The following is a 27,409-nucleotide window of genomic DNA, read 5'->3' as shown; positions in this document are numbered from 1 at the left end:
AGAAAGCTAAGTGTTTTATGTCAGATAAGGAAATACCAAAATGATACTTCTCTACATATAACCTTCAAACGTTATGCTTACTGGACAGACATTATGAAAACTCGTGAAACAGCTTTACATGACAATACTTTAATTTGTAGTTAATAGAACTCAGAGAATATGTATCCTTAATACCAATATAATTTCCTTATTTTCATTTTTATTTTCTTTTGCTAAATGTTCATAAAATGTTTTGATTGTTTTTTACTAATCACCACATACAAGTAAGGTTCTATTAGTTTAACTTCATCTAGAAGCATTAGAAACCATCTCATGTAGCATCTTCTTACTGGGTAAAGAGTCAGCAACTTTCAGAATTGATATGACTAGCTTTTCACTAGTTGTTATGAATCTATTCAAATAGCAAAGGAGGTGTAGTGGACGGGAAGGTGAAGCTTGCCTCCACTCCAAGTTAACCAAAGTGTTCCCGGGAGAATGTTCTGGAGCCTCAGGGTGACAGTAGCAGAATAAGATTATCTTTAAGAACTCTCTTTTACAAACGTTTCAATCATAGGTTGCTGAACTCATTGTGGACTTAACACTGTGTAACTGTATTTATCTATTTGCATAATTACTTCCTCCTTTCTCAGTATGTTCTATGAATCTCAAAGCACAAGTAAAGGTGTCAGACTGATGCTAATGAAATGAGGTGTTCGTTAAGGTATAAATAAAGATTTAAAAGTTGCCCAAACCAATGGAACACAGTAGCTCCTCAAATTTTTCCTCAAGTCATTCAAGAGGAAAATGACACAAGCAGTTTTCCCAGTTCCCTGTGAACTCACATGGCCCCCGCTTCAGCTGCCTCAGACTCATGGAACAAGTTGGCAACAGGTTTATGTCCTTTTTGCTACAAGCAGTCCATGGACACCAGAGAAGAAAACTGGTATTGGGTACAGTACCAAGTATTTGCCAAGAGACTGCACCACTCTTCTGTAAGTTCCTTTTGCAATGCCTTATACTTAAAAAAAAAAAAAAATCTCATTATGCCAGTCCCACAGTTTGAAAGGATTTCATTTGATACATGCCTTTGCAGTTTTCTTTGGTTGGTCCTCCTCAGGAACCACATGGCTAGCTTGCCAAATTTGCTGAACATTTACAAGATTCATAGCATAGCTCTCAGTTGAACACCTTTCATTCTGTTCCTGTTGGAGAATTGTTGTAGAAAAATCTTCAACTACTGTGGTTATGCAATGTGCCAGAGGACGAGAAACTTCTTTAAATGCATTTCTCCAGTCAAAGTCTAGTAAAGTAGCCTGAAATACAAATTTATATGAAGGTATATTAATCTTAGTAGTAAGTGTTTCTATTGTTAAAGATATAAAATTATTACATTTATTCAGCATATTAAATATAGGTATTTTTAATAAACTGTAAAAGCTGTTCTTGTAACCTGAAAAATATTACCCAGAGAATAAAGCAATGTACAAAAACATGTGCCTTCTTTACACACAGTAATATACTGATATTTTATTTTAATTCATCAGTGTAGCTAATCAAAAACTTTTTTCAAAATTTAATCTCTTAAATATAGTTCAATAAAACCATCTTTATGAGAGCTGAAAGTTATACTTACTATTTATCACATAAAGCAACCTTTAAGTTCAGTGTACTTAATAAAGTCTAAATTATATTTTGATGGTCTTTTTTACAGTCTATTTTTAACAACTACTGCAACATAAGATAGCATTTAATATTCAATCTTTTATTTCTTTTCAAAGACAAGCCAAAAAAAGGCAATAAGAAATAAATTTCTCAGAGAAAATTCACCACTGCACCTTTCTAGATTTTTACTTCTTTAGAATTTAATTTAGTTTCTCCTCCCACAAAGGGCAAGTAGCCCTACTTTTCTTCCAGGAAATGAGGATTAAAATGATCTGCATTGTTCTGTTTGCGGGGAGTAGGGGAGGTTGGGATGGAGAATGATGTTTGTTTTCTTTTTTCTTTTGGTCTTTGGCTCATATGGCAATATATTTACGAATGCATATTCCCCTAAGTCCTCCAATGTTCCCTAAATACTGAAAACATTATGTGTAGTACTCTGAACCTATGCTTAGTACTAAACTTTCCCTATTTTAATGTAATCTTGTTTACAGTAATAATTCACCTACCCAACTTCAGAAGACCTACTGCTCAATATCTCTGACTGAATTACTTGTTTTCCTAGATCTCGTTTTTTTTTGTCAGAAAAATACAAGACCTGAATTGGATGATATCTATGGTCTCAGTCTAAAATTACAGAGGTTATGATCATTAGCTTAATTTGCTTGTACACACATCCCACTCAGCATTAATTTAATGCTTTCTTGTGTAGACTATACCAAGTAATAAAGGTGATTCATCTTTCAGAGCTAAAATTCTGATTCCATGACTCTATAATCAGAAAAAGTGGCTCTCATTCTCATTAGGCTTATAATTAAGTTGTAATTGAATTTCCTTTCTGAAGTTTCTTTGGACCTTTAACATCACACAGCCTGAAAACACATCTCTCGTCTTATTTTTACATAATTGATCAATAATTAATCTCATATAATTTTCTTTCTTATAAATGAAACTTAAGAAATGCCATGGGTATAGTCTATGCTATAATAGTATTTCCTTGGATACATTTTTGATAGAAATGTAAAAAAGAACCTACTAGCATGAAAATTAAAAATAAAAAAAACAGAACTCTGATTTGTTCTCCCCTCCATGGCATGTCTATTCATTTCATTTCATTCATTCATTCTTGGAAATATGTTCTGATGAATATTGCCATCAATTATCATGGCAGCAGTGATGTATGTGTGTGCGCAAAATTATTATCTTTGCCTGTGGTGACTTATATGTGATTATAATTTCTTGGTCCAATTGATTTCTCTTTTCAAAACCAAGCACATCAATAGCTCTCTTAAGGAGAAAACCGAAAGTCTTTCCTACTCAAATCTCCTCTGAGAAGTATGTTTATTTTCATGAAATATCTTTTACTAACTTCTACTCTGCCCATATGATGTTTGGCTTATACATATTCCAGTTAGAATAGAAAACACTTGCTAGTTGATCCAAGAAGAAAGAGGGAATAATGTGGCTTTCTGTTCTGTGCACAACAGGTAGCACCTGTTGAATCCCTTACTTCTATTACTTAATGCTAATTTCTTAATACCTACTCTGATTTTTGGGTAAAGCATAATGTATTACTTTGCATTTTACTGATTATATCCCTTATTTTCTAAGTTTAAACTCTGTTAAGACTCTTATGTTTTCTTGTCTTTTTAAATGTTTACTTATTTTATAAGTCAAGATACATTCAGAAAACAGAAATCACTCTTGGTATGTCAAAGGAAGATTTTTAATGTAGAGTGTTTTATTAAGGTGTTGCCATTTGGAGGAGCCAAACACAGTTTGTAAAGCAAGACAGATATTAATATAGAAGGAAGTCCCTACCACTCTTAGGACTGGAAGAACAAAGAAAGGGGACTCTCTATGGGAGTGTGGTTCTGGGAGCCACCAGTTAAAGATTACAGTAAGGAAGACCTGCTAGTTGAACTAGAACCATGGAGGAGGACCGTGTGTGGGGAGCAAGGCCCTTGGAGAAGAGCAAGCACAGCTACTGCTAAAGATGTTCCCTAAAACAAAGAATGGGGAAGAAATACTCTAGGTTCTCTCCAACTTCTACTCTTCATTCTTGCATTAAATGCCTTGTATTGGCCTTTCATTTGCCAAACATTCCTAGAATCCAGAAAGAAAGGAAGTCTAGAAGATGTAATTCTCTACAACACAGAACAGAGCAGGGCAAGAGTGGTAATGGATCTGAGAACAAACAGACACATCCTAGGTACAAGAAAATAAGAGAACAGTTCAAACTATTCTTTCCTCTCTCCTTTGCTTTTTAATCTCCATTTTCTTACATTACAACAATTATTTTAAAACCCATATTATCAAAGTGTAGATCCTGAGTTGGGATGAGAGCAAAGATCTCTTCACTGATACACCTCCCTATTCCTTACATAGAATAGATTGTGTACAACAGCTATGTCCCCACTAAATTCAATTTTCTTCAAAATTTGTAAGTCAATTTTCAACCCAGAATTATTTTTTAGTGGCAAAGGGTAAGAATGCAGGACATTTTGATTCATAAATATATTTAAAGATACATGATGATATTATATATTAATTAAAAAAATACCACATTTTTTACCCACCTCTTGTACTGGCAGCAATTGCTCTGAAGGGATACTGGTTTCATTTGCTTCAGGTTTCTCTATCACAACTTGTCTATTGAATGTCTCCAAAATTCCTATGCCATAGAAAGAAAAACACACACCCACAAACATACATTAACGAAAACAAACCATACTAGATGTAATTAATAGGCTCAGGTTAAAATTAATTATGTAGAAGAGCTCTATCTATAGTATATACACACTCATACCCACATAGCAAGATGCAAAGAACGGTCAACAAGTTGACAGGATCAAAATATATAGAGTCTTTTTCCACATATACAACTTAATGAAATTTATATGCTGTTACATCCATATTTGATGTGCATGGGTATATAATCTGTAAAATACAGATCCTTTTGTTATTAAATCATTTTCATGTTGATAATGTAGGATAAGAGCACAACTTAAATATTAATTTCCTTGTTCATTTAAAAATTTAAATTCTGAAGTTCTACATTTAAAAACTGGTGATGTTCCTTAGCACATTAATACTTCTTTTATTAAAGCAAGGAAGAACAAAAGCACATGATAAACATCAGCATATTAGGAAAAATTATACTCATTTAATAAGTATATCAGTACTTCATTGGAAAAACATAAACACTGGGACAGATAAGAAGTAATCTCTAGCTCTTAAAATGGAAATATTTCCTCAACTTCTGTTTTTTTAGTATTATGGAACTCTTTTCCATGGGGAAAAGATATAGACCTACAAAAATGTAATAAATAAATATGCCAAAAAGAAGCTTTCCACTTTTCTACTGAGGTTCTATTAATTATAGTTTAATTTGATATGAATGAGTTGGCATTTATCTAAGTTTTTTCCTTGGACTTGATAAGTGATAATGAATTATACAGTATGATGTAACTTTTTTTAAATTTTAAGAATCTTAAGAGTTATTTTCTCACCTCAACACCCAAAAAACAAATTACCCAATTAAAAAAATGGGCAGAGGATCTGAACAGACACTTCTCCAAAAGAAGAAATTCAAATGGCCAATAGGCATATGAAAAGTTGCTCTGAATTGCTGATCATAATGGAAATGCATATTAAAACCACAATGAAATACCACCTCATACCAGTTAGGATGGCCAACATACAAAAGACAAGCACCAACAAATGCTGGTGAGGATGCAGAAAAAGGTGAACCCTCCTACACTGCTGGTGGAAATGTAAATTAGTTCAACCATTGTGGAAAGCAGTACGGAGGTTCCTCAAAAAATTAAATATAGAAATACCTTTTGACTCAGGAATTTCACTCATAGGAATTTACCCAAAGAAAACAAGATCACAGATTCAAAAAGACATATGCACCCTATGTTTAGCACAGCACCATTTACAGTAGCCAAGAAATGGAAGCAACCTAAGTGTCCATCAGTAGATGAATGGATAAAGAAGAGGTGGTACATATACACAATGGAATACTATCCAGCCATAAGAAAGAAACAAATCCTACCATTTGCAACAACATGGATGGAGCTAGAGGGTATTATGCTCAGTGAAATAAGCCAGGTGGAGAAAGACAAGTACCAAATGACTTCACTCATTTGTGGAGTGTAACAACAAAGCAAAACTGAAGGAACAAAACAGCAGCAGACTCACAGACTCTAAGAAGGGACTAGTGGTTACAAAGGGGAGGGGTAGGTGGTAGGGAGAGGTGGTAGGGGGAGGATGGATGGTAGGGAGGGAGAAGGGAATTAAGGGGCATTATGATTAGCACACACAATATAAGTAGCACGGAGAAGACAAATAATGATTCTATAGCATCTCACTACACTGATGGACAGTGACTGCAATGAGGTGGAGGTGGGAGAACTTGATAATATGCGTGAATGTTGAAGCCACGATGTTACTCATGTGAAACCTTCATAAGATTTTTTATCAATGATACCTTAATTTTAAAAAGACATTTTATGCTTAATGTCTGGGCAAACAAATTTCAAAATCTTATTTACGCCTCCTAGTAGGGCTTCTGACTGATACAGTCATCTAGAGGGTACATGGGTATTTTTGTTGTTGTTTTTTGTTTTTGATTTTTCATTTTTTCTATAAGCCTAATCATGAGTGATTCTACGTAAACATTCTCTAAATTCCAATTTGTAGGCTATACCAACATCCTTTTGAGAAATTTTATCAGAGTGCATTCTGAGGGAAAGTTTTACTCAGCTCCAGTGTTTCTTAGTCATCTTTCCTCCTCAGGGCAGCCTCTGATCTGAGGCCCTGATGAAAGTGACAGAACACTCCATCCAAAATGGACAGTATGACTGCTTGGTAGGTGTGTGTGCACATGCACCACACTCACACTCACAGACACAACTGGGGATCCTGAGGCTCTCTTGGAAAGAGCATTCGTGAATTTCAAGGGCCCACTGACTGTAGTGTAGGAATCCTGCTTCATCTCTCAACACACATTGCACCACAGAGAAGGTTTTAGATCAGTGTTATACCACCTAACCTTTAAAATGCCTTCTTTATGGCTTGCATTTTATTATGCCTTTTTAAGAAGATGGCATTATAAATAAGGATCAGTTCTAACATTGATAAAATCCTGGTTATTCAAAGATTTTTAAGTAAATAAAAATGAAACTGCAAGGCTATTAAAAGAAAATATGGAATTCGTTTTTTTCCAAAAGATACATGTAGAGAGGACTTTTCAGGAAACAAAGTACAGAAGCCAGAAAACAACTCTGCATAACATAAAACAAACAAACAAACAAAAAGACTGCCTAAGAACCAATAGCAGTCGAAATAAACAGGACAAACTGACTTGGTACCCTCTCTCAAAAGGTCCATATCTTTTACAAAAATTGATAGACTTTAGTTTTTAGAGCAGTTTCAGCTTCTACAGGAAAAAATAAATAGAAAGTACAGTTTCTATATATACTCCCTCTCCCCCAGCCCTCAGTTTCCCCTTTTGTTAGCATTTTTTTTTGCCTTTTGTTAGCATTTTGCATTGGTGTGGTATATTTGTTACAAATGATGAACTGATATTGATAAATTATTATTAATCAAAAGTCCACAGTTGACATTAGGCCTCATTCTTTGTGTTGTGCATGTCTATGGGCTTTGCCAAATCATTATGTCATGTATCCACCATTACTTGAATCATATAGAATAATTTCACTGCTCTAAAAATCTCCTGTGGTCCACTAATTCACCTCTCCTTCCCTCTTTTCTTCTCTAGACAACCACTGATCTTCTTACTGTCTGTATACTTTACTTTTCACAGAATGTCATAGTATGTTGCCTTTCAGATTGGTGCCTTTCACTTAGCAATATGCAATGAAGATTCCTCCATTTTTTTCATGGCTTTGATGTCTCATTTCTTTCTTTTATTGAAGAATTGCCATTGTATTGATGTACCATGGTTTAATTTATCCATTCACCTACAGCAGAACATTTTGATTTCTTCCAAGTTTTGGCAGTTATGAATAAAGCTGCTATGAATATTTGTGTGTAGGTTTTGGCAGATAAAAGTTTTTAACTCATTTGCTTCAAATAACTAGGAGAATGATTACTGGATCATATAAGACAGTATTTAGCTTTGTAAAATACTACCAGACTGTCTTCCAAAGAGGCTATACTATCTTACATTCCTATCAGCAATGAATGAGAGTTCCTCACCAGAACTGTGTGGTGCTACTTCAGATTTTAGCCATTCTCATAGATGTGCAGTGGATCTCCTTGTTTTAATTTGCGTTTCTATGATGACATATGATGTTGAGCATCTTTACATATGCTTAGTTGTCATCTGTGTATCTTCTTTGGTAAGATGTCTGTTCAGATATTTTGCTCATTTTTTAATTGAGATTTTGTTTTTTTAATTGAATTTTAAGAGTATTTCATATACTTTGAATACAAGTCCTTTATCAGATATGAGTTCTGCAAACATTTTTCTCAGTCTGTGGCTTTTCTTTTCACCATCTTCATAAGGATACCTTTTTACCTGACAATTCTACTTTAGAAATTTACTGTCCAGACATGTGCACATATAAAACAGAGTTCAAGGAAATTTGCTGTATAGCTTGTGAGAGGAGAAAGACCACTAAATGTCCATCAATGAGTAACTGGTTAATTAGCGTTCATATGCCAATGGAAAATTCTTCAGTGTTAGAAAGAGTGAGTTGCCTTCATGTAACTCTTAATAAAAAATAATCTCTGCATAGTAAGACAAGATTTTGTATTACTTTAACACAAGGATATATATGGAAATAGTTGCCTCTGAAATTTAGGTAAACTAGACAACTGGAGTGGAAAAAAGACTTAATTTTCACCAGACATTCTTTTGTCCTATTTAAAAGTTTTACCATATGTGTGGACTACTATTAAAAAAAAATCTTTAAAGAAGAAAAAATAATAAAGATCAAGTTTTAATGGCATGAATGGACAACACTTTGTTTCTTAATGTCAGTTTACTTTTCTACAGATAGTTCATAAAACCAGCCAATTTAAAAGGTATTTACTCTGGAAAAATAACATTAGTTCAAAGCATAAGCTTTGCAGATCTGTTTAGGGAATGAACTGTCTGCCATTGTATAGCTATAGTTCTTAATTATCTTCTTTTATCATTAAAAAATTAATTATCTTCTATTTATCATTCCACTCCCAAATAAATTATGTTATTCACTCAAAGTAATGTGCTTTGATGTTTTTATAAACCATCTGCCTATTTGCAAGATGAGTAAGAAATAAACATAAGCTGCCCGAGATTTTTCTTGGTGATGAGCAATTCTACAGTAAAATAGCAAATGAGTTATCAAGCAATTATGATAACCTTTGTAATATAATCTTCCCCCCAAAAAAATTTAAAAGACTGTTAAAAAACCTAATTCTATACAGAAAAGCAAAAGGGATCATCTTAAGGAAAGATTAGTAACATGGAATCTAGACTAAGATGATATCTCATGGTTTTAATGAATGGTGGCATTTTTATATTTGTTTGGAATCTAAAATGGTCGATTTCAAAATTTGGCACTGCAAACTTTATGAGTTCTGTGAAAACTTAACCAATTATTTCACCTACTTAAAAATTTATTTAAAATTCTATACACTTATTAGTATTGCCTGGAGCAGGTACCCATTTTTGGCTCATCACTCTAAACATAGTTATTTGCATGCAATCAACATTGATGTCTTTAAGAGTATGTCCAGATTAAGGACCTCAGTAGAGTGCAGAGGGTCACAGGAATGCCAGCTGCTGAAGAGTCTTCCCCTACAGAGTTCAGTGTGGTTCATTTTGCACTTCTGGTTAGTTTCCACACTGTCGCTATCTTTCATAGAGAGTAGAGGTTGGCAGCACTTCCCTATGACATCCACTTTCACACCCAAATTGGTCTTCATAGGCCCCCATTATGTGCACTACAAAGCAACTTGCCTTGTTGGCAGCTCGAAGTGGGAACTACGAGTCTCTCTTTTCTTCACTGTTCTTTTCTGGCTCACAAGCAACCTCCCACCACCAAACGCTGGATCTGTAGAAGAGACTACATCCAAGAGATAATACTATGAAAAAGTATGAAGAGAAACCCAGGTGGCCACCTTGCAAATTTCCAATGTGGAAGCCTTCGACCTCTCTGCCCAAGAAACAGCTAAAGTCCTAGTGTAATGAGCTTTACAAGCCCTAGGAGCCTCTTTACCTTAACTACATACGCCTCCCTAATACAATCCCTTAACCATCTAGCTAAGGAACTCTTAGAAGCCATTTGACCCCTCTTAAGACCCCCTAAGAGTACAAACAATCTTTCAGAAGATCTGAAATCTTTGATTCTTCTGAGACAAACCCTAAGTGTTCTTCTTACATCCAATTGAAGCAGCCATTGCTCTTTGTCATTGCTGGGGCTAAAGAAAAAATGAGGGCCAAGAAACCTCCTGGTTTAGATAAATCTCAGATGCCACCTTTGGAAAATTTTAGGAACTGCCCGAAGAACAACTTTATTCTAAAGGAGCATTAGAAGTGTCCCACAAATCAAACTCAAGGCCATTCCATAAGATACGATCACTTAAAAAAATACAGTAAGGCACCATAACAGACAAATAATATCCCATCATTTTCTGAAATGATCAAAATATAAAACCATCAAATCATGACCAAAAAAAGCAACTAAATATAATGACTAAATATCTTCTCTTTCTCAGAAAGTATTTCTTGTGGTTCTACAAAATCTATTGTGTCAGATTCAAATTACTAAGAGCACTGCCAATTTGGCTAAATCAACAATATAGCAGCAAACATCAAAGAAAAAAGTAAAATATTTGGTTAATCATCTTTATATTTTTTCTATGTGATGTTAAGCACCTGGATATTTTTTTAAACATCTGGACAATGAAAAAAAAAAAAAACACGTCACTTTTCAGCACATTGTTTTGGTTACACAGACATAGTAGACAACTCTTTCCGAGATCTTTAATAGCAAAATATGCTCTAATCAAAAGAAACACACAGGAAACCAAATGACTTGATTTTTCTCTTCATTTTCTCCCCCACAAGATTTCTAAGCCAAATATTAACTATCAGGATAACTTAAGACACATTTAGTTTCCTTAATCATCCATTTCAAGGAATTTTTTTCTTCTTGATTTAAAAAACCAATGCATTTGATAAGAACTGATTAATTCAGTTACACTGAATAAAATATTTAAGATTTTTCTTGACAATTTCCTTCAAGATCATTTTTTTCAGGAGGCCATTTACGTAAAGTTATGTCAGATCAAATCAATCTTGGCTTTGTTATGAAAAATATGAATTTCAACAACGAAGAAAAATTGGTATCACAAGGGGATGTTCTAGTATTTAGACACTTCTTATACCTGTTCTTCAAAATTCCTCCCACATGCTATGTTTCATTATCCACAAATGTACACTATGTACACTATTATTAATGTGATATTGAAGTTGCTTTTATCTGCCATGCTGCTTATATGATGACAAATTTTGGGTAAGGTAGTATATTGTGGCATAATTATATATTTTTTTCTGTTGATTTTGTTCAATAATGGTAACTACTGATCTCAAATATAAAGCATTCAAGAATCTCAACATTGCTTGATCTTAATATAATGGGTTCAAATCAGCTTTTTCTTTTTCTTTTTATCTGAAATTAATATGTCAAAACTTACTTTAATTCTTGGCCATTTCAGTTTTATATATCTATGATATAACTGTAACACAATTCTAATTTTGAATGTATACAGTCTTTAAGAGAATACAGTTCTCAAAATCGACCTAATTTCTCTAGGGTCTGGGCTAGGACCAATGCAATATGAGCCTAAATGGGTAGGGGTCTAATGTGTTGGAGTCCAGTCTGTTTCTTGATCCACACCTCAGAAAGATCTGCTAGAGAAATGGGTGAGGGATGCCAAATCTTAGCCAAGTATGATGGACGAGTACGAACACCAAGTGTCAACTGCTCAAGGCATCAACATGTCAATCAAAATTAGGATGTCATATTTCTCTACTCAGATCTCTCTGATGCAGACAGTTCCACCTACAGGACCCTCTAGGGCTCACATTATCTCCAAATTGAATCTACTTTTTTATTCTCTTTTAATTTTCATATTTTCTGTCTTATATTTTCATTATTTCCCCATTGGGATTTTTGTCAGTTTTAGAAATCTGTAATCCACCTCCATTTTTCTTCAAATTATCTCCAACTTTGGAAAAATTATCTACATTATTTACTTTGTAATTTAGTATGCTACTTTAAACTTAATCTGACACGTAGAATGCCCGTAAGCTATGCTTAATATAAAACAAACTCCAGTCCTGTAACTTTTCTATTATTTACCTAGGCAAAGTAAATAGAAAAAATATAAAAGCAAACACATTAAAGTATATATAATTCCTTAAAAGAAACCAGGTTTTGAAATTTTCAGATTGATTGTTTTGCAAATGCAGCAACTATTCTAAATTTATTCTCTTTAAAATGATACATGGTAGTGTGTAAAAGAAAACTTTGTTTCATTCACTCTGTTATAGTTGAAAATCTCAGCAAGTATAGATATGAACAGAGTACGTAACTATATCTTCAAATTCTACTTTTAATGTCAGAAATATTACTTCAACACACATCGAACAGCTTTCTTCAAAACGATTTTGTTAAGACTAAACTACAAATAATGTAGAATTATAATTACTACTGTAACAACCTACTTCATTCATTATTTATGATATGCTAGAGATAAAACATTGTTTTAAATGCTTTACAAACACTCAATCATTTAGTTCTCACTACCCTACAAAACACATTGGAATCTCAAGTATCTAATCATTAAAGAAAACAGAGAATATTAGTTCAGTTCTAACACCACAGTTTTGGAGACGAAGAAACTAAAATATAAGGAACTAAATATTTTGCTCAAGGTCATCTGGCTACAAGCAGCAGAAATGAGCTCTTAGATGATTCAGTCTGCTTGTTCTTTACACAGGTCAGGCTGTGTTTCTTTAAATTAAAAAATACATACATATATAGATATATGTATGAGATTTTGGCTAAAGATAGTTATTCAGAACTGACTTATGATGTTTTGTCAAATGAAATCATGGAATTTTCCATGCATAAATGATAAAAATGTAATTCTATGTTATGCATTATACTTAATGTTTAAAAAATCTATCATGTAATTTTTTTTTCAGGTAATGATATAGATTCAGTGGCAGGAGGGGAAAAAAGAGAGAGGTATAGATTTACAAATTAAAAAAAAAGAACATTACCTGAAGTATTCCTGAGTGATAAAAACAGTTCTTCAAACAATTCTTGAACATTTTTTTCCAGCTTCAAAAAGGATTTTATGAGCTGTGACAAGAATTTGAGTTCATCTAAAGAGAGGGAAAAGTTTCCTTTCTGTGGACATTCAGGAGTAACTGAAAAGAGAAAAATGAATAGTGTTGTACATTTTGTTTGTTTTCTCAGTAAATACTAGGATGATCTATGTGATTCTATAAACCATTAGAACTAACAAGATCCTCAATAATTAAACCAAGTTTGTTCTTTAAGAAATACATACAAAATCTCCTAGGAGAGTCTTTTTCTGGGAAGCTGGAGTATTCTGTTTGATGCAAATATGACAAATAATACTATTGGTTCTCAGAGTTGTAAACAGGAATATAATTCTGTTTTGTAAATCACACCTTACACAATTCTATTTTTTATAAGTCTGGCGTAACTTGAATCTAGTCATGAAGAAACATCAGACAAACCCAAATTGATGGACATTCTACAAAATAGCTAATCCCACTATTTTAATATGATAGAAAAATAGCTGGTCAAAAGTGTGTGTCACAAAACACCAAGATTAGGATACACGATCAGTCTTTTATTTTATTTTACTATAAAGGATATCATTGGGGTAATTTGGTAAAATGTAAGGTTTACAATCCAATGCTATTATTGCATGACTGTTAATTTTCTGATTTAGACAATTATACTGTGGTTGTGAAAGACAATGCCCTTGTTTTTAAGAAATACACATTGAAATATATAAAGATAAATGTCTGCAACCTAGTCTCAGTTCAGGAAAAAAGGTTTTGAAAAAGAGAATGCAACTATAGCAATGTGGTGAAATATTAACATTTGAAAATCTGAATGTTTTTGTAAGTCTGAAATTAAAATAAAAATGTAAAATAAAAAAGACTAGATAAAGGACATGCCTTTAAAACTTTAGAAGTGTTGCTTCTGCATCATGAAAAAGAAGCAAATTAACTTAGTTGTTGAATCTACACTATATAGTTCATGAAATATTGTTTTAAAATAACTTCTAAGTAATTGATATTTATTACTTTCATTAAGAACAATACAACTTAAGATAAAGGTTCATGTCTTTGCTTTTATAATTATGTTACTTACAAAATCAAACTACTGTTTTAATAGAAAAATATCTTACACTCTTTAGGAGTATGGAGAATAAGGCTGAACTCACCAATGGCACTTTTGACCAAGTTTTCCAGGGTTTAAAGAATCCTTCTTTTATTATTGCCACTTCTTAAAACAAGTATTTAAGACATGTCTTGAGGTTTAATTACAAACTGGAAAATTTGTACTCTTATAGAGTATACATAAAATGCCTTGGGAAAGAAAACACTGAGACTGTTACTTAAAATAGAGTAAGGCCAGTGATTCCTTGTGAAAAAAGATTAACTTTATGACATGGATTTAGAAGGAAGATTCCAGAAAAGTAACAATTCCCTTCAGTTAAAACTTAAAATGTTGGCATCAAACTTGTAGCATGTGATACAGTTTTTCACTGAGGATAAAATAATGTCATGGTATCTTTGCAGATAATATGAAAGAAACCTGTCAACCAACTTAAACTGTGGAATTTAGTTTTCAAACAATAAAAGAAAATGCTTCAAAAATCTACAAGTACCTATAAAAACCATTTCATCTCTGAACGGATGCTATCCCTGCATACATTAAAGTCTGTCTTCAAACAGCCTTACTCACACCTACCATTCCTCTAAAGGCACAGAGAATATAACCATAAACAACCAGGACATCTACATGAGATTTTGTCACTAACATTATGACCCAAAACTAAAAAGAGAATAAATACATTACAATCCAATTAGCCATTGCTTGATTTTCATTTGGCCTGTTTACATTTTGCTCATGGAGATGGAGGTGCTGGTTTAACCTCCTAAATCTTAAGTGTTCCTTATGTAACTAAACGTTTATAAGTCAAATTTTCAAATATTTTAAGGGTCCTTTCTAAGTCTTTAATAGTTTGACTAAAAATTAAACATATTTAAGAAGGCTTTGTATAGCTCAGATCTAAATTAGAGGTATTGTGAATGCTTATAAAGTAAGCCAGATGCATCTTCCCCAACGAAAAAAACAGTCTTTATGAGTCAAAACACTATAACCTATCAGTGCTACTTATTTAAAAATTATGTAGGGTCTGAGGATTCTACCTGAAGAGGTCTTACTTTGACGACCTAGATTTAGAAAGATCTTGTATTACAGAAATTTAACAATATTGAAGGGCAAATCTATTTCAATCCAATGCATCTTTATAACTTAATAATGAAAGAGGACAGAAAAATATGTATGACCTAAATCTAATCATTATTGTCCCAAGAAGCAGTGATTATGGTAGAGGTCCATTAATTAGTAGTTCTTGTTTCCTATTACTTATTACCTCAGTGTTCTCCCATGAGGTATTGTGAGGGTTCTTAATTTACAGGGAAAATAATTCTGTGAAAAATTCATTTCATAGAAGTCCAATTAAAGCAAAATTAAACACAAAGGATGAAATAGCATTTTCCATACTTGTCTTATTTTCTTCACAGTCACCTTAGCTCATGATTTGTATCTGCCTAAGCATATTTGTTTTTCTATTCCTTAGACCCTTCACTGTTAACCACCAAATCAGTAAAGGGTTTCACCAGCAGAGATTCCTTTTATTTTGTCTTCACTAAATTAATTTCTCCTCCTTTCAAGATTCTGTTTGTTCTCTTCTCCATGCCACCTCTCCAGAAAACCTTATCTGAATATAGTCAATCCAAGAGTTCTCTTTCCCCGTCTAAGCCAATCTGGCCTTCGGCGTTTTTTTTTAATCACTATGGAAATGTCTTGCTTCAAGAAACTTTGGACATACAAGTACTATACACAAGCAATTATGCTTAGCTGGCTACCCTTTATTGCTATAAAATATCTGAAGTAGTGATTGTTGCTTTATTATAGGATGAGCTCCATGATTCTCAGGAAATACAAATTTCTTCTAAATCCTAATAATATTTTTTTTTAAGTTGTATTTCCATTTTAGAGCAAGACTTCAATTTACCATCAACTAACAATGAACAAGTTCATGTTACTAATAACTAGATAGTTGAGGTGTTTTCTCTATACATAATTTTAATAAAAATATTTCTAAAATACAATAGAAAATTATTTGCTTTTCCATTAAAGTACTTAGAACACAATTTAAATTTTTCTTCATGACAATGTTATGATACAAGTTACTTATTATTATGCTGTACTCAGGGACCAGTGTCTGTCCCTCTGTTTAAGGGCATTTGAAAAGGTTGCTATAATCAAATCGTTTTGGGAATTACTACATACCAAATACTACTTAAAGTGATTCACAACACAAATTAGCACATTAAAGTCTCTGTTTACATCTATAATTTTGGGAAAATTTTTAAAACAGCGTTTCTCAAACTTCTTTGACAAATGAACATCAGTGTTCAAACACTTCTATTAACTTTTGGGATTTTCTAAAAAAACAACTGTTTAGGGGACACTGCTCTGGATTACAGCTGACTGCTTGAATATCTGCTTTATAGTGTTTCCTCCCATTGGTAGATCTTTTGCACTGGGTTCCTGTTACTGGTAGTGTAACTGATTTTACCAGTATTTGCTTCCACTTGAAAACTATTGCTCCTAGCAGCATCATGGCATTTTGCAGAACCCTTTGAGAAACTAATCAAAGTCTCCTAAGTCCCCATCAACCCTCTCATTTGAAGAAATCCAGGTAGTCACAGTTTCAGGGCTAAAGAGACCCACGTGAAGTTCATGGCTCACTTAGGGTAGTGTGGCCAGGATTTTCTGAATTATTAAATATTCCTAGGACATCCGATTCTGTCTATACAAATGCCCCAAGTGAGTTTTCTGTACACTAGAATTTGAGAACACTGCCTGAGGGACCATGAGCTCTAGCCAAAACTCTTGTAGTTGAAAATTATTCTCTAGACATAAGAAAATTTGGATATTTCAGTCTCAGCAAGTAAACCTAAGAGGTGCTATTGGGCAAAATATTAGGTCAAAAATGAAAATAAAACTTTATTGTTTTGATGGTCAAGAATTTTTTTTTTAATTTCTGGAAGAAATATGGAAAACACCTATAGGAAATTTCTAAGAGCATATCCTACACATTTGCCTAGTCAGAAGAACTGCCCCTAGAAACACACCTAAAGGATAGTTGGAATGTTTGAGGCACATTCATGACAAATATGAAATGATATCCCTGAGGTCAGATACTATGTCCAGTTTATTTGCCACAGTAGCTCAAGAACCCCTAATTTCTTACACAAAGTTGGCACTCAGAAAAACTGGTTAAAGAATAAATGTATGAAATCCCTTGGGTCCTAGAAAGAGCTAGGTTTGGCCCAGAACAAAGATTTTATACCTATTCCTAAATTGTACTCCTCAAAACAATAAATATCTATAGATGGAAGTCAATAAACAGATAAGCAAAGAAATACATAAATTTTGCATCCATTGACAAGATCTGTCATCATGATCTGAAGACAGGTATACATATGGAGAGAAAAGTCCTGACGCGCTCTCTACCAACAGTGTGGCTTTGGACAGTTACATACATTCCTTTTAGTATTCTGTTTGACAAAAGAGGCTTGAAGGTAATTTATAAAACAGAAAATGTATGCAAAAGGATATAAAATCAATGATGAGCTGGTAATTTGGTAAAGCAATTGACTCTAAAATATAATTTTTTTTGTGTGTAAAAAAACTAAAATCATATCTTAGAAAAAAAATTTCACCATGAAAAAAAAGATATTCATAGAACTACTGTCCTAAAATAAAAATTTAAAAATGGAAACTCTCCTATCTTCCTCTCTCTCTTCTCCATCTCTTTCTATACAGATAGATACATACATACATACATACAGACATACCACTCATAGCAACTATAGATGATATACTTAGAGGAGATTTTTACCTAGTGACTAATAGTTAAAAAATTAACTCTGTTCTCTTGTAGCAAAATTAAGAACATTGAAAAAATATAAAAGGACATTAGGGCTCCTCACATTTGATCCACAACAAAGCAGTATTTGGAATAATTATCAAAGCCTAGCTAAATCAGACAAACCATAAAAATACGGGTAGTGGCTGAAAGCACACATATTATTTTTCAAAACCATTAGCAACAGAATTCTTGTTAATAATAGCATTAAGATACAAGAGAAAATGAGAAGCTAGAACATCAGATAATCTGAAGCCGGTGGATCAGTATAATAGGATAAAAGGAGCACATTTTAGTTTTCCCAAGAAAAATGAACACTAGCCACCCTATTATTGACTGTAAATGGATCCATTTTCTGTGAGGAAGTATTCTTGGTGCCACCACACAAGTGATATAAAAAGGAGGTGACACACAAAAGCTATTAAGAGTCTCATTATTCCAGACGAAATTCATGACATAATCCAAATGGAACATATTTGTTCCAGTAAAGAAAACTTTTTAACAATATTACAATAGCAAGTCAGCAGGAACCACACAAGAACACATAATTAGCATCCTTTTTCCTGTACCCAAGTCACTTCCTGAGAGCAGGTGGGACTTTGGAGAGCACTGTGGTATCCCAGAGGCCTGACGGGACCCTGTGCCTCCCTGAGTGCCGGCTTCCATAGAGCCACACAGCAGGGGAAGGAATGGAATGCAAACACCATGTCCCATGGTGTGTAAAGACCTTCTTTGTCATGTAAGCCTAATTAAGTAGATGGAAAATCATGGAGACCCTGCAGGCACTGTTTTTTGTCACATACACTTAGATGAAATTAAAATTGTTCTTTTCCCTTTTCTCCAGCATTTTTTTTGCAACTTTCAGTTATTTTTTAAATTTACATGACTATGAAAGCATTTGAGGCAAAACTAAAGCAAGGGATATTTCCACCTTAGTTTTCAAAACTGAATTTATTATTTTGTTATCCCTTTTGAGAAAGCTTCCATACATAATACCCAAAACAGGGTAAGACTTTAAGTGAATAAATGATTAAAAGGATGAAGGGATTATTTTTGAAATGAACACACAACCTGACACAAACTGAATATGTGGAAATTTAGATACTCCACAGGTAAGTGTCAGGCTTCCTCTTTTTATGGTGAGAGAATGGAGAAGGACCTGTAGGGAAAGCTGAGCCTCAGAAAGGTTCATGAATCTGAATTGAAATCAGAAATAACTTAACTTTTACAAGCTGGAGGTCAGACTCTTCCACCTCTCTGTCTTTCCCCACTTCGACTTGCCCCTTGTGTGTTTTTTATATGGCATACTGTTTATAGTATCACAACCCAAAGCCCAAGGGCTAGTACAGTGGAGTAGCCAACAGTGGGAGACTATGCCCCAGCCAGCCAGAGGTCAAGTCCTGACGCTGCTCCCTACCAACAGTGTGGCTTTGGACAGTTACATACTGTCAGCCTTGCTGGTGTAGGGGCTGCAACTGAGTTAACTTATTAGAGAAGTGTCTGAGAGCTAGTAAGGGCAGTATAAATGTTAGATATTATTACCGCCTCTTCTGGCCCTCAGATCCCAGGCCAGCTTAGTTTCCTATTCTCATGCTCCTTGCTGTTTTACCTCTCACATCCCTTTATTTTAGCACTTGGCTATATCCACATATAATTGGGAGCTGTCTCCTAAAACTTTAATCTCCTAAAAGGCAGAGATCTTTTCTCCCCATTATTACATTCCCACTGTTTATCATAGTGCCTACATGAATAAATGGCTTCAGTATGATACATATTGCTGAGTGGCAAAACCTGCTGCTTTTAGCTCATATGATATGGCTTTTTTCCCTGCCATAAACATGCTTCTTTAGTAAAACACCAACAATGAATGAATTTATACTTAATTACTGCATGTCAGTTTGAACAGGATTTTGGGGAGAAAGAATGATAAACATAATTTCAGAGTCCTGTTTTGTTAGAAATTATGTAAAATACTACTGTCATTTAATGGATTCCATCTCTAAGGTAAACACTCTCAACAGTAGCCCTGCTCTAGGACCTTCCGCTGCTTCTTTGCTGTGTCAACTCTTCAAAATACTGGTTTTGTGTGGGGGTGGGGTGGGGTGGTCATCAACTTTTTAGAATCTAGTATAAGCTGTGCAACTGTGTTCATAGGAACTAGGAGGTCTCAGATCCTTTGAGGTTTTAGGGTTCTGTGGGTCAGCTGGTTAAGGCCTCTGCCTGGGTCTGTCTGACTTATGAGAAATAGATCCCAAGGTCTCTCTCCCACTGAGACCTGTAGCTCTTAGAAATTCCTACTTCCCTTTGAAAGAAAAATAGGTTGTCCAGCTTCTAACTCATAATCTCCATATCACTTGTCCCATGTGATAAAAGATCTCAAAACAATTATACAGACAACTAACTCTCCTGCCTACTAGATATAAGCCAGGGTAAGTCAAGGGCATAAACTGAGGATAACTACTGCTCCACCCTTTCAGGAATTTAGACAAACACAGAGATTAGCACCAAGTGGCCACTGCTTTGATAGTGCTGAACATTCTCTTAGAAAAGATTTAACTGCTAGTATATACTATATATGTATTTCCTATACCTTCTTTCTCTGATTGTCTAGGTCAAGAGAGTTGTTACTCTTAATTTTGCATCCATTGACAGGATCCATAATCATGATCTGAAGACAGGTATACATACGGAGAGAAATGCCACCACCTGAGAGCCCCGACATGGCAGGGGGTTTGTTGTTCCCTTTGGGGGTGCTCACAGAGCAAATACCTGCCAAGAGAAACCCATCTGTCTGAAAAGGGTGGAGATGGGGTCACCCTGAAGCTATTCTTCTAGGTCAATGAGAAAAACTGAAAAGAAACTGCTTCTATTATTGCTCTTTTGATTCCCTGGCCAGCACTGGCTCCACTGCACGTTACCTCACCGTACTGCTAAATGATAACAAAACGCTCCCACACTCCACTCCATCTTCTCTGGCAAAAGCTGCCAGTATTACATTAGCAAAGGATTGGACACCTCATTCATTTGCCAAGCATATAATACTGGTGTCCCTCTCCTATTTTCTACCTGTCCTACCTTATTTTTTTGACTGAGAGCATGAGAGAGAATATCTGACTCCTGGTGTGGCCACTGCTAACTGAAGATGCTAATCAAAAAATGGCTCATGTTTGAATTCAGCCAAATTTGAGAACTGTACCCAGGCCAAATTTCTGGATATTTTTCAACTGACTTTCCTTTTGTTTTATGCTGGCTTAATTCTCAGTTATAAATACTTGGATATGCTCACCCTTTCACAGAACATATTAATAAAAAGATATCTCTTGTATAATGAAAAGGGTTTAAATTCTAAGTACTGTATGCTAATAATGGTACACTATTAATGAAATATCTTCCCAATATCTTTTTCTTGGCCTCATATTTTGCTAGAGTTCAGTTAAGTATATCTCCTACCATATGTGTTACTTTCTATTATCACGACCAGAAATTAACCTATAGAAAAACTTGAACTAAGAATTCAGTTTACTATAGTCTAGGGCTGTATGTGAAAACTGCTATTTCCTTTTTTTAAAGGAATATGTCATGACAGAGATGTTACCTTTTTGACTCTTAATAAAACATGTTAAAAATTAATTTAAAAAATTTAGCACTAGAATAAAAATAATGTCATCATTTAAAAGATGGATTTAAGTTAAAATATCTGCTGAACATGCTTCCTAATGTATTTTCTATTTGGATTACAACCTTTCAAATTAAGGTTGAACATTTTTCCTCTTTTATACTAAAAAATAAAGAGTAAGATTCTCTTTACACTTTTTTATCAGGTAGGCAAATTATAATGTCTCTGAGCGTATGTCAAAATTAGTATGAGAAAAGATAGTCATGGTTATAATAGTGATCACATACCTACCCAGAAAGTCATACTCAAGAGCTCATTATTCTCAGAGTGGGGCAGGCTTTAGACTTAGGTAAGCCATTTCCCAGGTGTGATGGCACCTTGTACAGCAAATTCTAGTTAATTTTACCTCTGTGGCTGCCTTCCTCAACTAAGAAATAGTTATTCAGCCATAAAAGCAAAGCCGTATTTCCTTCAGACTTCAAATGTGACTTTTGAGCATGTTGGTGCCAGATACCACCTTTTATACTCTTCCTTCAAAAGGTCTATGAGCTACAAAAAAGCATCTTTAAGTGGGTTTCACTGCTAATTCAACAAAGATTTGCCTTGTGCCTACAATGCACCAGACACCATGTAACACACACCACTTGGGGTGTCAGAGGGGAGAGAGGTACAGAGAGATCTAAAGGCAGGACGGGGGTACTAAGAGAGACCATGTCTCTCCAGTCATTAGCAGCTCCTGAGGCCATCCATGTCTCTTCAGAGTGAATTTAACTCTATTTAAATTTAGCCAAGAAGAGAGGCATTAGTTTGGATATGTTAAGAAAAAATCAGAGCTAAGGAAAACCCATGGATAAAAGACAAATTGAAGAAATGATCAGGAGTTGATTGTCAGCCTATTTTGATATAAATGGTCAAGCTGGGCTCTATTGTTCTGTTATGATTTATTTCATGGGAACAATTTGAAATGATGTTGAAAAAAGTAAATATAAAATAAATTAACATGTGTTTAGTTTTTTCTTTTTTTGAGTATATAACCAAATCTTGGATGAACTTGATTTTTATAATAAAAACATAAAATTGTATTCAGTAAGCACAAATATTTTAGAATTCAATTTCCATTGAATTTTGAGTCCAGTGCTGTTGATGGCTGGGTTGTGACCAAGAAAAAAGGAAGACAAGAGCAGACGGAAAGGGAGAAAGAGAAAGGCAGTGATGGATGAGACAGGAGGCAGTCCCCTCAGACAGAGGTTGGTGCATTACAGCTTCTGGGACAAATATGCCCCATAGCCTGTCTTGGTATGGTCTGGGAGCTAGCTGGCCTTTCTCACAGAAGGATGGGGGAAAAAATCAAAATGAGACTATTTCATGGCATAAAATTATATGAAGTTCAAGTTTCAGTGTCCACAATTCAAGTTCCATTGGAACATATCTACACTGACTCGCTTACATATCGTCTATGGCTTCTTTGTGTTACAACAGCAGAATTGAGAAGTAGAGACAGAGACTGCAGAGCCTGCAAAGGCTAAAATATTATCTATTTACCTCCTTACAGAAAGGGATAACCTCAGCTTAGAAGAGAAGGAAGAATGCAAAAGAGAGAAGCAGTCACAGCTAAGTGTCACACAGAAAGCAACCATGGTTAGAAGGGGGAGCGGCCAGCTGAAATGGAGGTAAGTAATTAAAAACAGCTGCTAACAATGTTAACATGCTATTTGGTAAAAACTTTATATGCATTAGCTCTAACCTTCACCAAAACTGTTATGAGGAAACTGAGGCTCACAGAAGGCAAGTGTGGATAAAATGAGAGTTCCTGTGGCCAGGATTCTCACCTGGCCCTGGTTAGCTAGCTCACTGCACACCTGTGGGTAATACATGGCTGTTGACTCTTTAAAAAGAGCTCCACCCATTGCCCTGGGTGTGACACAGTGGCAGGGCTGAAGGAGAGCAGAGCAGAGGCTGGAGTGGTGGCAGTGCCGAGGAAGAGGCTGTGCGGGACGAACTGCGCAGAGAGGCCCAGAGGACAGCTGTGCAGACAGAGGGGCCCAGAGGCAGAGGCAGGCTTGCTGCATGCAGACTCACTCTGAGTGAATGGGATTCTAGTGCTGACCTGCTACCTGGAAATAAAGTTGGGAATAACCCTTTCACCCCAAGAACGTTTTGCTGTCATTTTCTTTGGTCACACTGAATCCATAGCGAACTTGCCAGGGGCTGAAACCCATTGGCAAGACACAAGTTACTTATGAGAGAGGGACAGTGTGAATGTACTCTTTGAGAAAAACAACAGTGACACCAGATTTCAACTGAAGAACAAACTTTGGAGCTCAGGAGATGATTGCTGTGAACAGTTTGAATCTGTAACATCTATATTGGAGAATTACAGGCAATTTTTGACCATCAACAAGACTCAAAGTACACTTAAGCCAAAACTAGGAATCATCTATTATTTGTATCTTTCTGTCAAACAAGTTCTATCAATGATAATAATAGAAAGTAATTATATAATACTTACTATGTGCCAGGTACTGCTGGAAGTATTTTCCATAATTTACAACAACCCTTTAAACTCTGAGTAAAGCACTAATATTAGCATTTACCTTTGAGGCATGCAGAGGTTAAATTGCTCAATGTCACAAAACTCAGAAGTATCTTTTAAAATACAGTATATTGGTACCAAACTATAGCAGGCATCAGAATCAATTGGAGATCTGTTACTATACAGATGCCAGGACACAATCAAACTTTTTGATTCAGTAAGTCTGGGTGAAGCCTTAGAATTTATATTTCTATCATATTCCAGGTGATGCTGCTCCTGCTGATTTGGGAACCATGCTCTGAGAACCACTGCTCTATTGCCTATTATTTCTTTGGACTCCCACCCAGCCATTCTGTTCTAATTTTTAATGCTTTGCCTCAGCAGAAACTCTCCTCAGAATTCACACTTGGATTCTGGGGGGAAATGGCCTTCTAAGTGGTTTCCTTATCTCTTTCTCCCAATTAGGCTAATCTACCATAACACCAGACAAGTTATATTTCTTAAGCACTCTCTCAAGTTATTGTCCAAAACCCTTTAACAACAGCCATGTATAATTTAAATATCAAAGACTGTTTCTCAAGACTCTGTAATCTGTCCTTATGCTAGGTATCACAGCATGCATTCAGCCATCCACTTATTTGGCATATTCGTTCTTGTTTGCCCAGCACTCTTTGTCCCCTTCTAGTAACAAGATGATCCCTTCACTAATTAGAGGCCTTCCCTGAGACTTTTTTATCTGAAGTACCCGGAAAGCTGTTAGGATGTGAGCAGGAAGCTGCCAGGAGCCACATGTTCTTATTAAGTGGGAAAACTAGCTTGAGAATAGTCATCACATAGGGAGAAACCAAGACAACAGTTGACGAAATACAGCTAGGAAGCTCAATTGCAGTTGTTCAGGTCCCCAGAAATCCTCCAGTTCGTCCTTCCAGAGACTGATTTGTTTGGTTCTTGCTTTGATTGTGTGAACTATCATTGTTCCTTAATAAATGCTCCTCCCTTTTTGACATAAGCAGAGATGAGGAATGGAAGAACAAAGATGCTCCTTGCAAGCTCAGAGTCAGGGCTAATGCCTTCTTCAGTTATGTACAGAGTATCTCCTACGTGCCAGCCATCATTCTCTTCACTGTCTCCAACAGCATTCTCTACTGCTAGTACAATCTGAGCTGCAAGGGAAGCTCCTTGCCTCTGCCTATATGAGATCTACTCATCCTTGAAGGACAAATTCTCATGAAGTTTTCCAAGCTTGCTCTTCCTTACACTAAGATCTCCCTTCCCTGAATTCCTAATGTACTTAAAGTCTTATACAAATTACTTGGTAAATAATTTCATATGATATTATATGCCTTTTTCCCTCTCACATTACTTTATGGACTAGTCTTTTTCACTCCTAGATTTGAAAGCATTTGAAGACACCAAAAAAAGTTAGGCTTTAAATTAATTTCAAACTTGAGAAAAAAATTCCTTGGAGGAAAATAGATTTTCCTCAGGAGAAGGACTGTCAGTTGCTCTAGAGTTGAGCTTGCAGTAGAAGGTGGGTAGCAGAGAGTAGGAATGAGCTACAGAATAAGGCATCGTGTTGAAACTCTCAGGGATGAGTGATGAGATGGGAGAAGCCAGAAGACCTGAAACATAAGGCCCACGTTTCTTTTTGTTATGTCTTCCAAATAAACCCTCCATTCTGTATACATCTCCTATTTTGTATTATAGGGAAACACCAGAAAGTGAACACTGCTGTCTGCCTCTTCCTGCTTTCTGATTCTCCAGATCCTGCCCGCACTACAACCAACACAGTTTCATTTCCTCTTCATCACCCTAGACAGCAGTCAGAAGGGCCTTCTACCTACTGGAATCACATTCTCAGAACTCTGCAAATGCTTGTCCGCATAACTTCCAGCAGCTTTTCATATATTTACATTTTATTTCTCAATCTTGATGGAAGTAAAAGTCTTAGTTTTGGGAATCCCTATTAATCTTAGCATAGCATTTTTTTAAATAGTAGAGGCTCAATTAGTAAGTTGCTTAGTTGGCTACTATCTTATACCTCCAGATACTAACTTATGGCAAGAAAATAATTCAATTAAAAAAATCATTGAACTCTTGTCATGTGTTAGTGTATTGGTGCTGGGGAAAATAAATAAGACTTGCCCTTGAGGTGCTTAAAGTCCATGTGGGGAGACAGACCCCTAATTAGATATTTTAATAGAATATGTTAAGAGCTCTGAGAAAGGCATATGGAGATGCTGTGGGAACATGGATTAGGGGCTCTAGCTCAGAGAAAGCTTTCTGTAAGAGATGACACATTAGATGTCATAAAGGATCAATGGGAATAACCAAAGAAGGGGAAGAAGAGGGCAAAGAGGTGGGAGACAGCACAACATGGAGCAGGGGTTTCTGTCAGTTCAGAGTTCCTAGAGAGTGAAAAATATGAGGTGGGGAGGTGAATGGGGCGAGGCTGAAGGCAGGTGCTAGGTTCAAGGAAGGCTTGGTTTCTGATAGGAAGTAGCTGGGACTTTATGCTGACAATGATGAGGAGCCACTGAAGGCTTTAAACAAGGGAGTGGTGTGTGCTTGGTAGATGTTTTAAAGGAAAATAAGCATAAGGCTAAGGAGTCCAATTAAAAAGCAAAACTATCTTAATAGTCCAAATGAGAGATAATAAAGATCTAAATTGGGCCTGGTGGCAGGTAAGGAGAGGAGGAGACAGACTTGAAAATATTTAGGTAGCGAAGCAAAATAAAGAATCGTGATTCTTTTGAAGGTGGGGAAGGGGCAGAATGGGACAATGAATCATAGTTTCTACTTGAGTGATTAGTGGCATTAACTGGGACTGGGAAAGAGGGTATCCATGCTGGGTCTGGAGTGTCTACGGAACATCAGAGGGATCAGATGAGTAGCCATTTAGCTATGGAAGCACAAAGCTCCAGGGTGGGATCAGCACTGGAGCTAGATCACGCAGTCATTCACATACAGTGGTGGTCAGCGTCAAGAGGCTTAAAAAGGGAATATCCTGATACATCCGTTAATCTAGTCTTATTTCATTACTACCGCTTCTTTTTAAATTGAAAAAAGTTAATACACCACTTCCAGAGAGCATTATATGAAGCATTTTCAAGATAAAATGAGGTATTCAATGAGAAACTGACATAAAAATAACAAATACGCAGCCCTTTGTCACATATTGGTATTTAGGAACACCACATTAATATAGGACAGCAACTCACCTTGTCAGTTTAATGCTACATAGTATCTGTATGTACGTATATACATGTTTTAAATAATAACAAAGTGCTTAGTTTGTACCAGATACTATGTTTAATATT

At 35.3% G+C, this 27,409-nt stretch overlaps 1 protein-coding gene across 5 annotated transcripts in view; it reads right to left on the bottom strand.

The window, feature by feature from the left end:
• Nucleotides 1–27,409, bottom strand: part of KIAA0825 (KIAA0825 ortholog) — a 400,739-nt gene that overhangs the window by 277,572 nt on the left and 95,758 nt on the right. For 4 of the 5 annotated variants that reach the window (XR_012130162.1, XM_073233937.1, XM_073233922.1 and 1 more), the window contains exons 6-8: nt 12,950–13,099; nt 4,218–4,312; nt 1,065–1,292 (exon numbers count right to left, since the gene is read on the bottom strand). Coding sequence is in view for 4 of the 5 variants with exons in the window: in XM_073233937.1 (XP_073090038.1) it covers nt 1,065–1,292; nt 4,218–4,312; nt 12,950–13,099 (473 nt within the window). In the remaining variant the exon portion in view is untranslated. Of the gene's footprint in view, nt 1–1,064; nt 1,293–4,217; nt 4,313–9,040; nt 9,723–12,949; nt 13,100–27,409 lie in introns of those variants that run through there. The other variant, XM_073233926.1, reaches the window with a different exon arrangement.

The sequence above is a fragment of the Manis javanica genome, chromosome 1, assembly GCF_040802235.1.
Source record: "Manis javanica isolate MJ-LG chromosome 1, MJ_LKY, whole genome shotgun sequence".
In the NCBI taxonomy this organism is placed as follows: Eukaryota; Metazoa; Chordata; class Mammalia; order Pholidota; family Manidae; genus Manis; species Manis javanica.
Note: the sequence above shows the minus strand (reverse complement) of the source record. Positions and strands in the feature narration are given on the sequence as shown.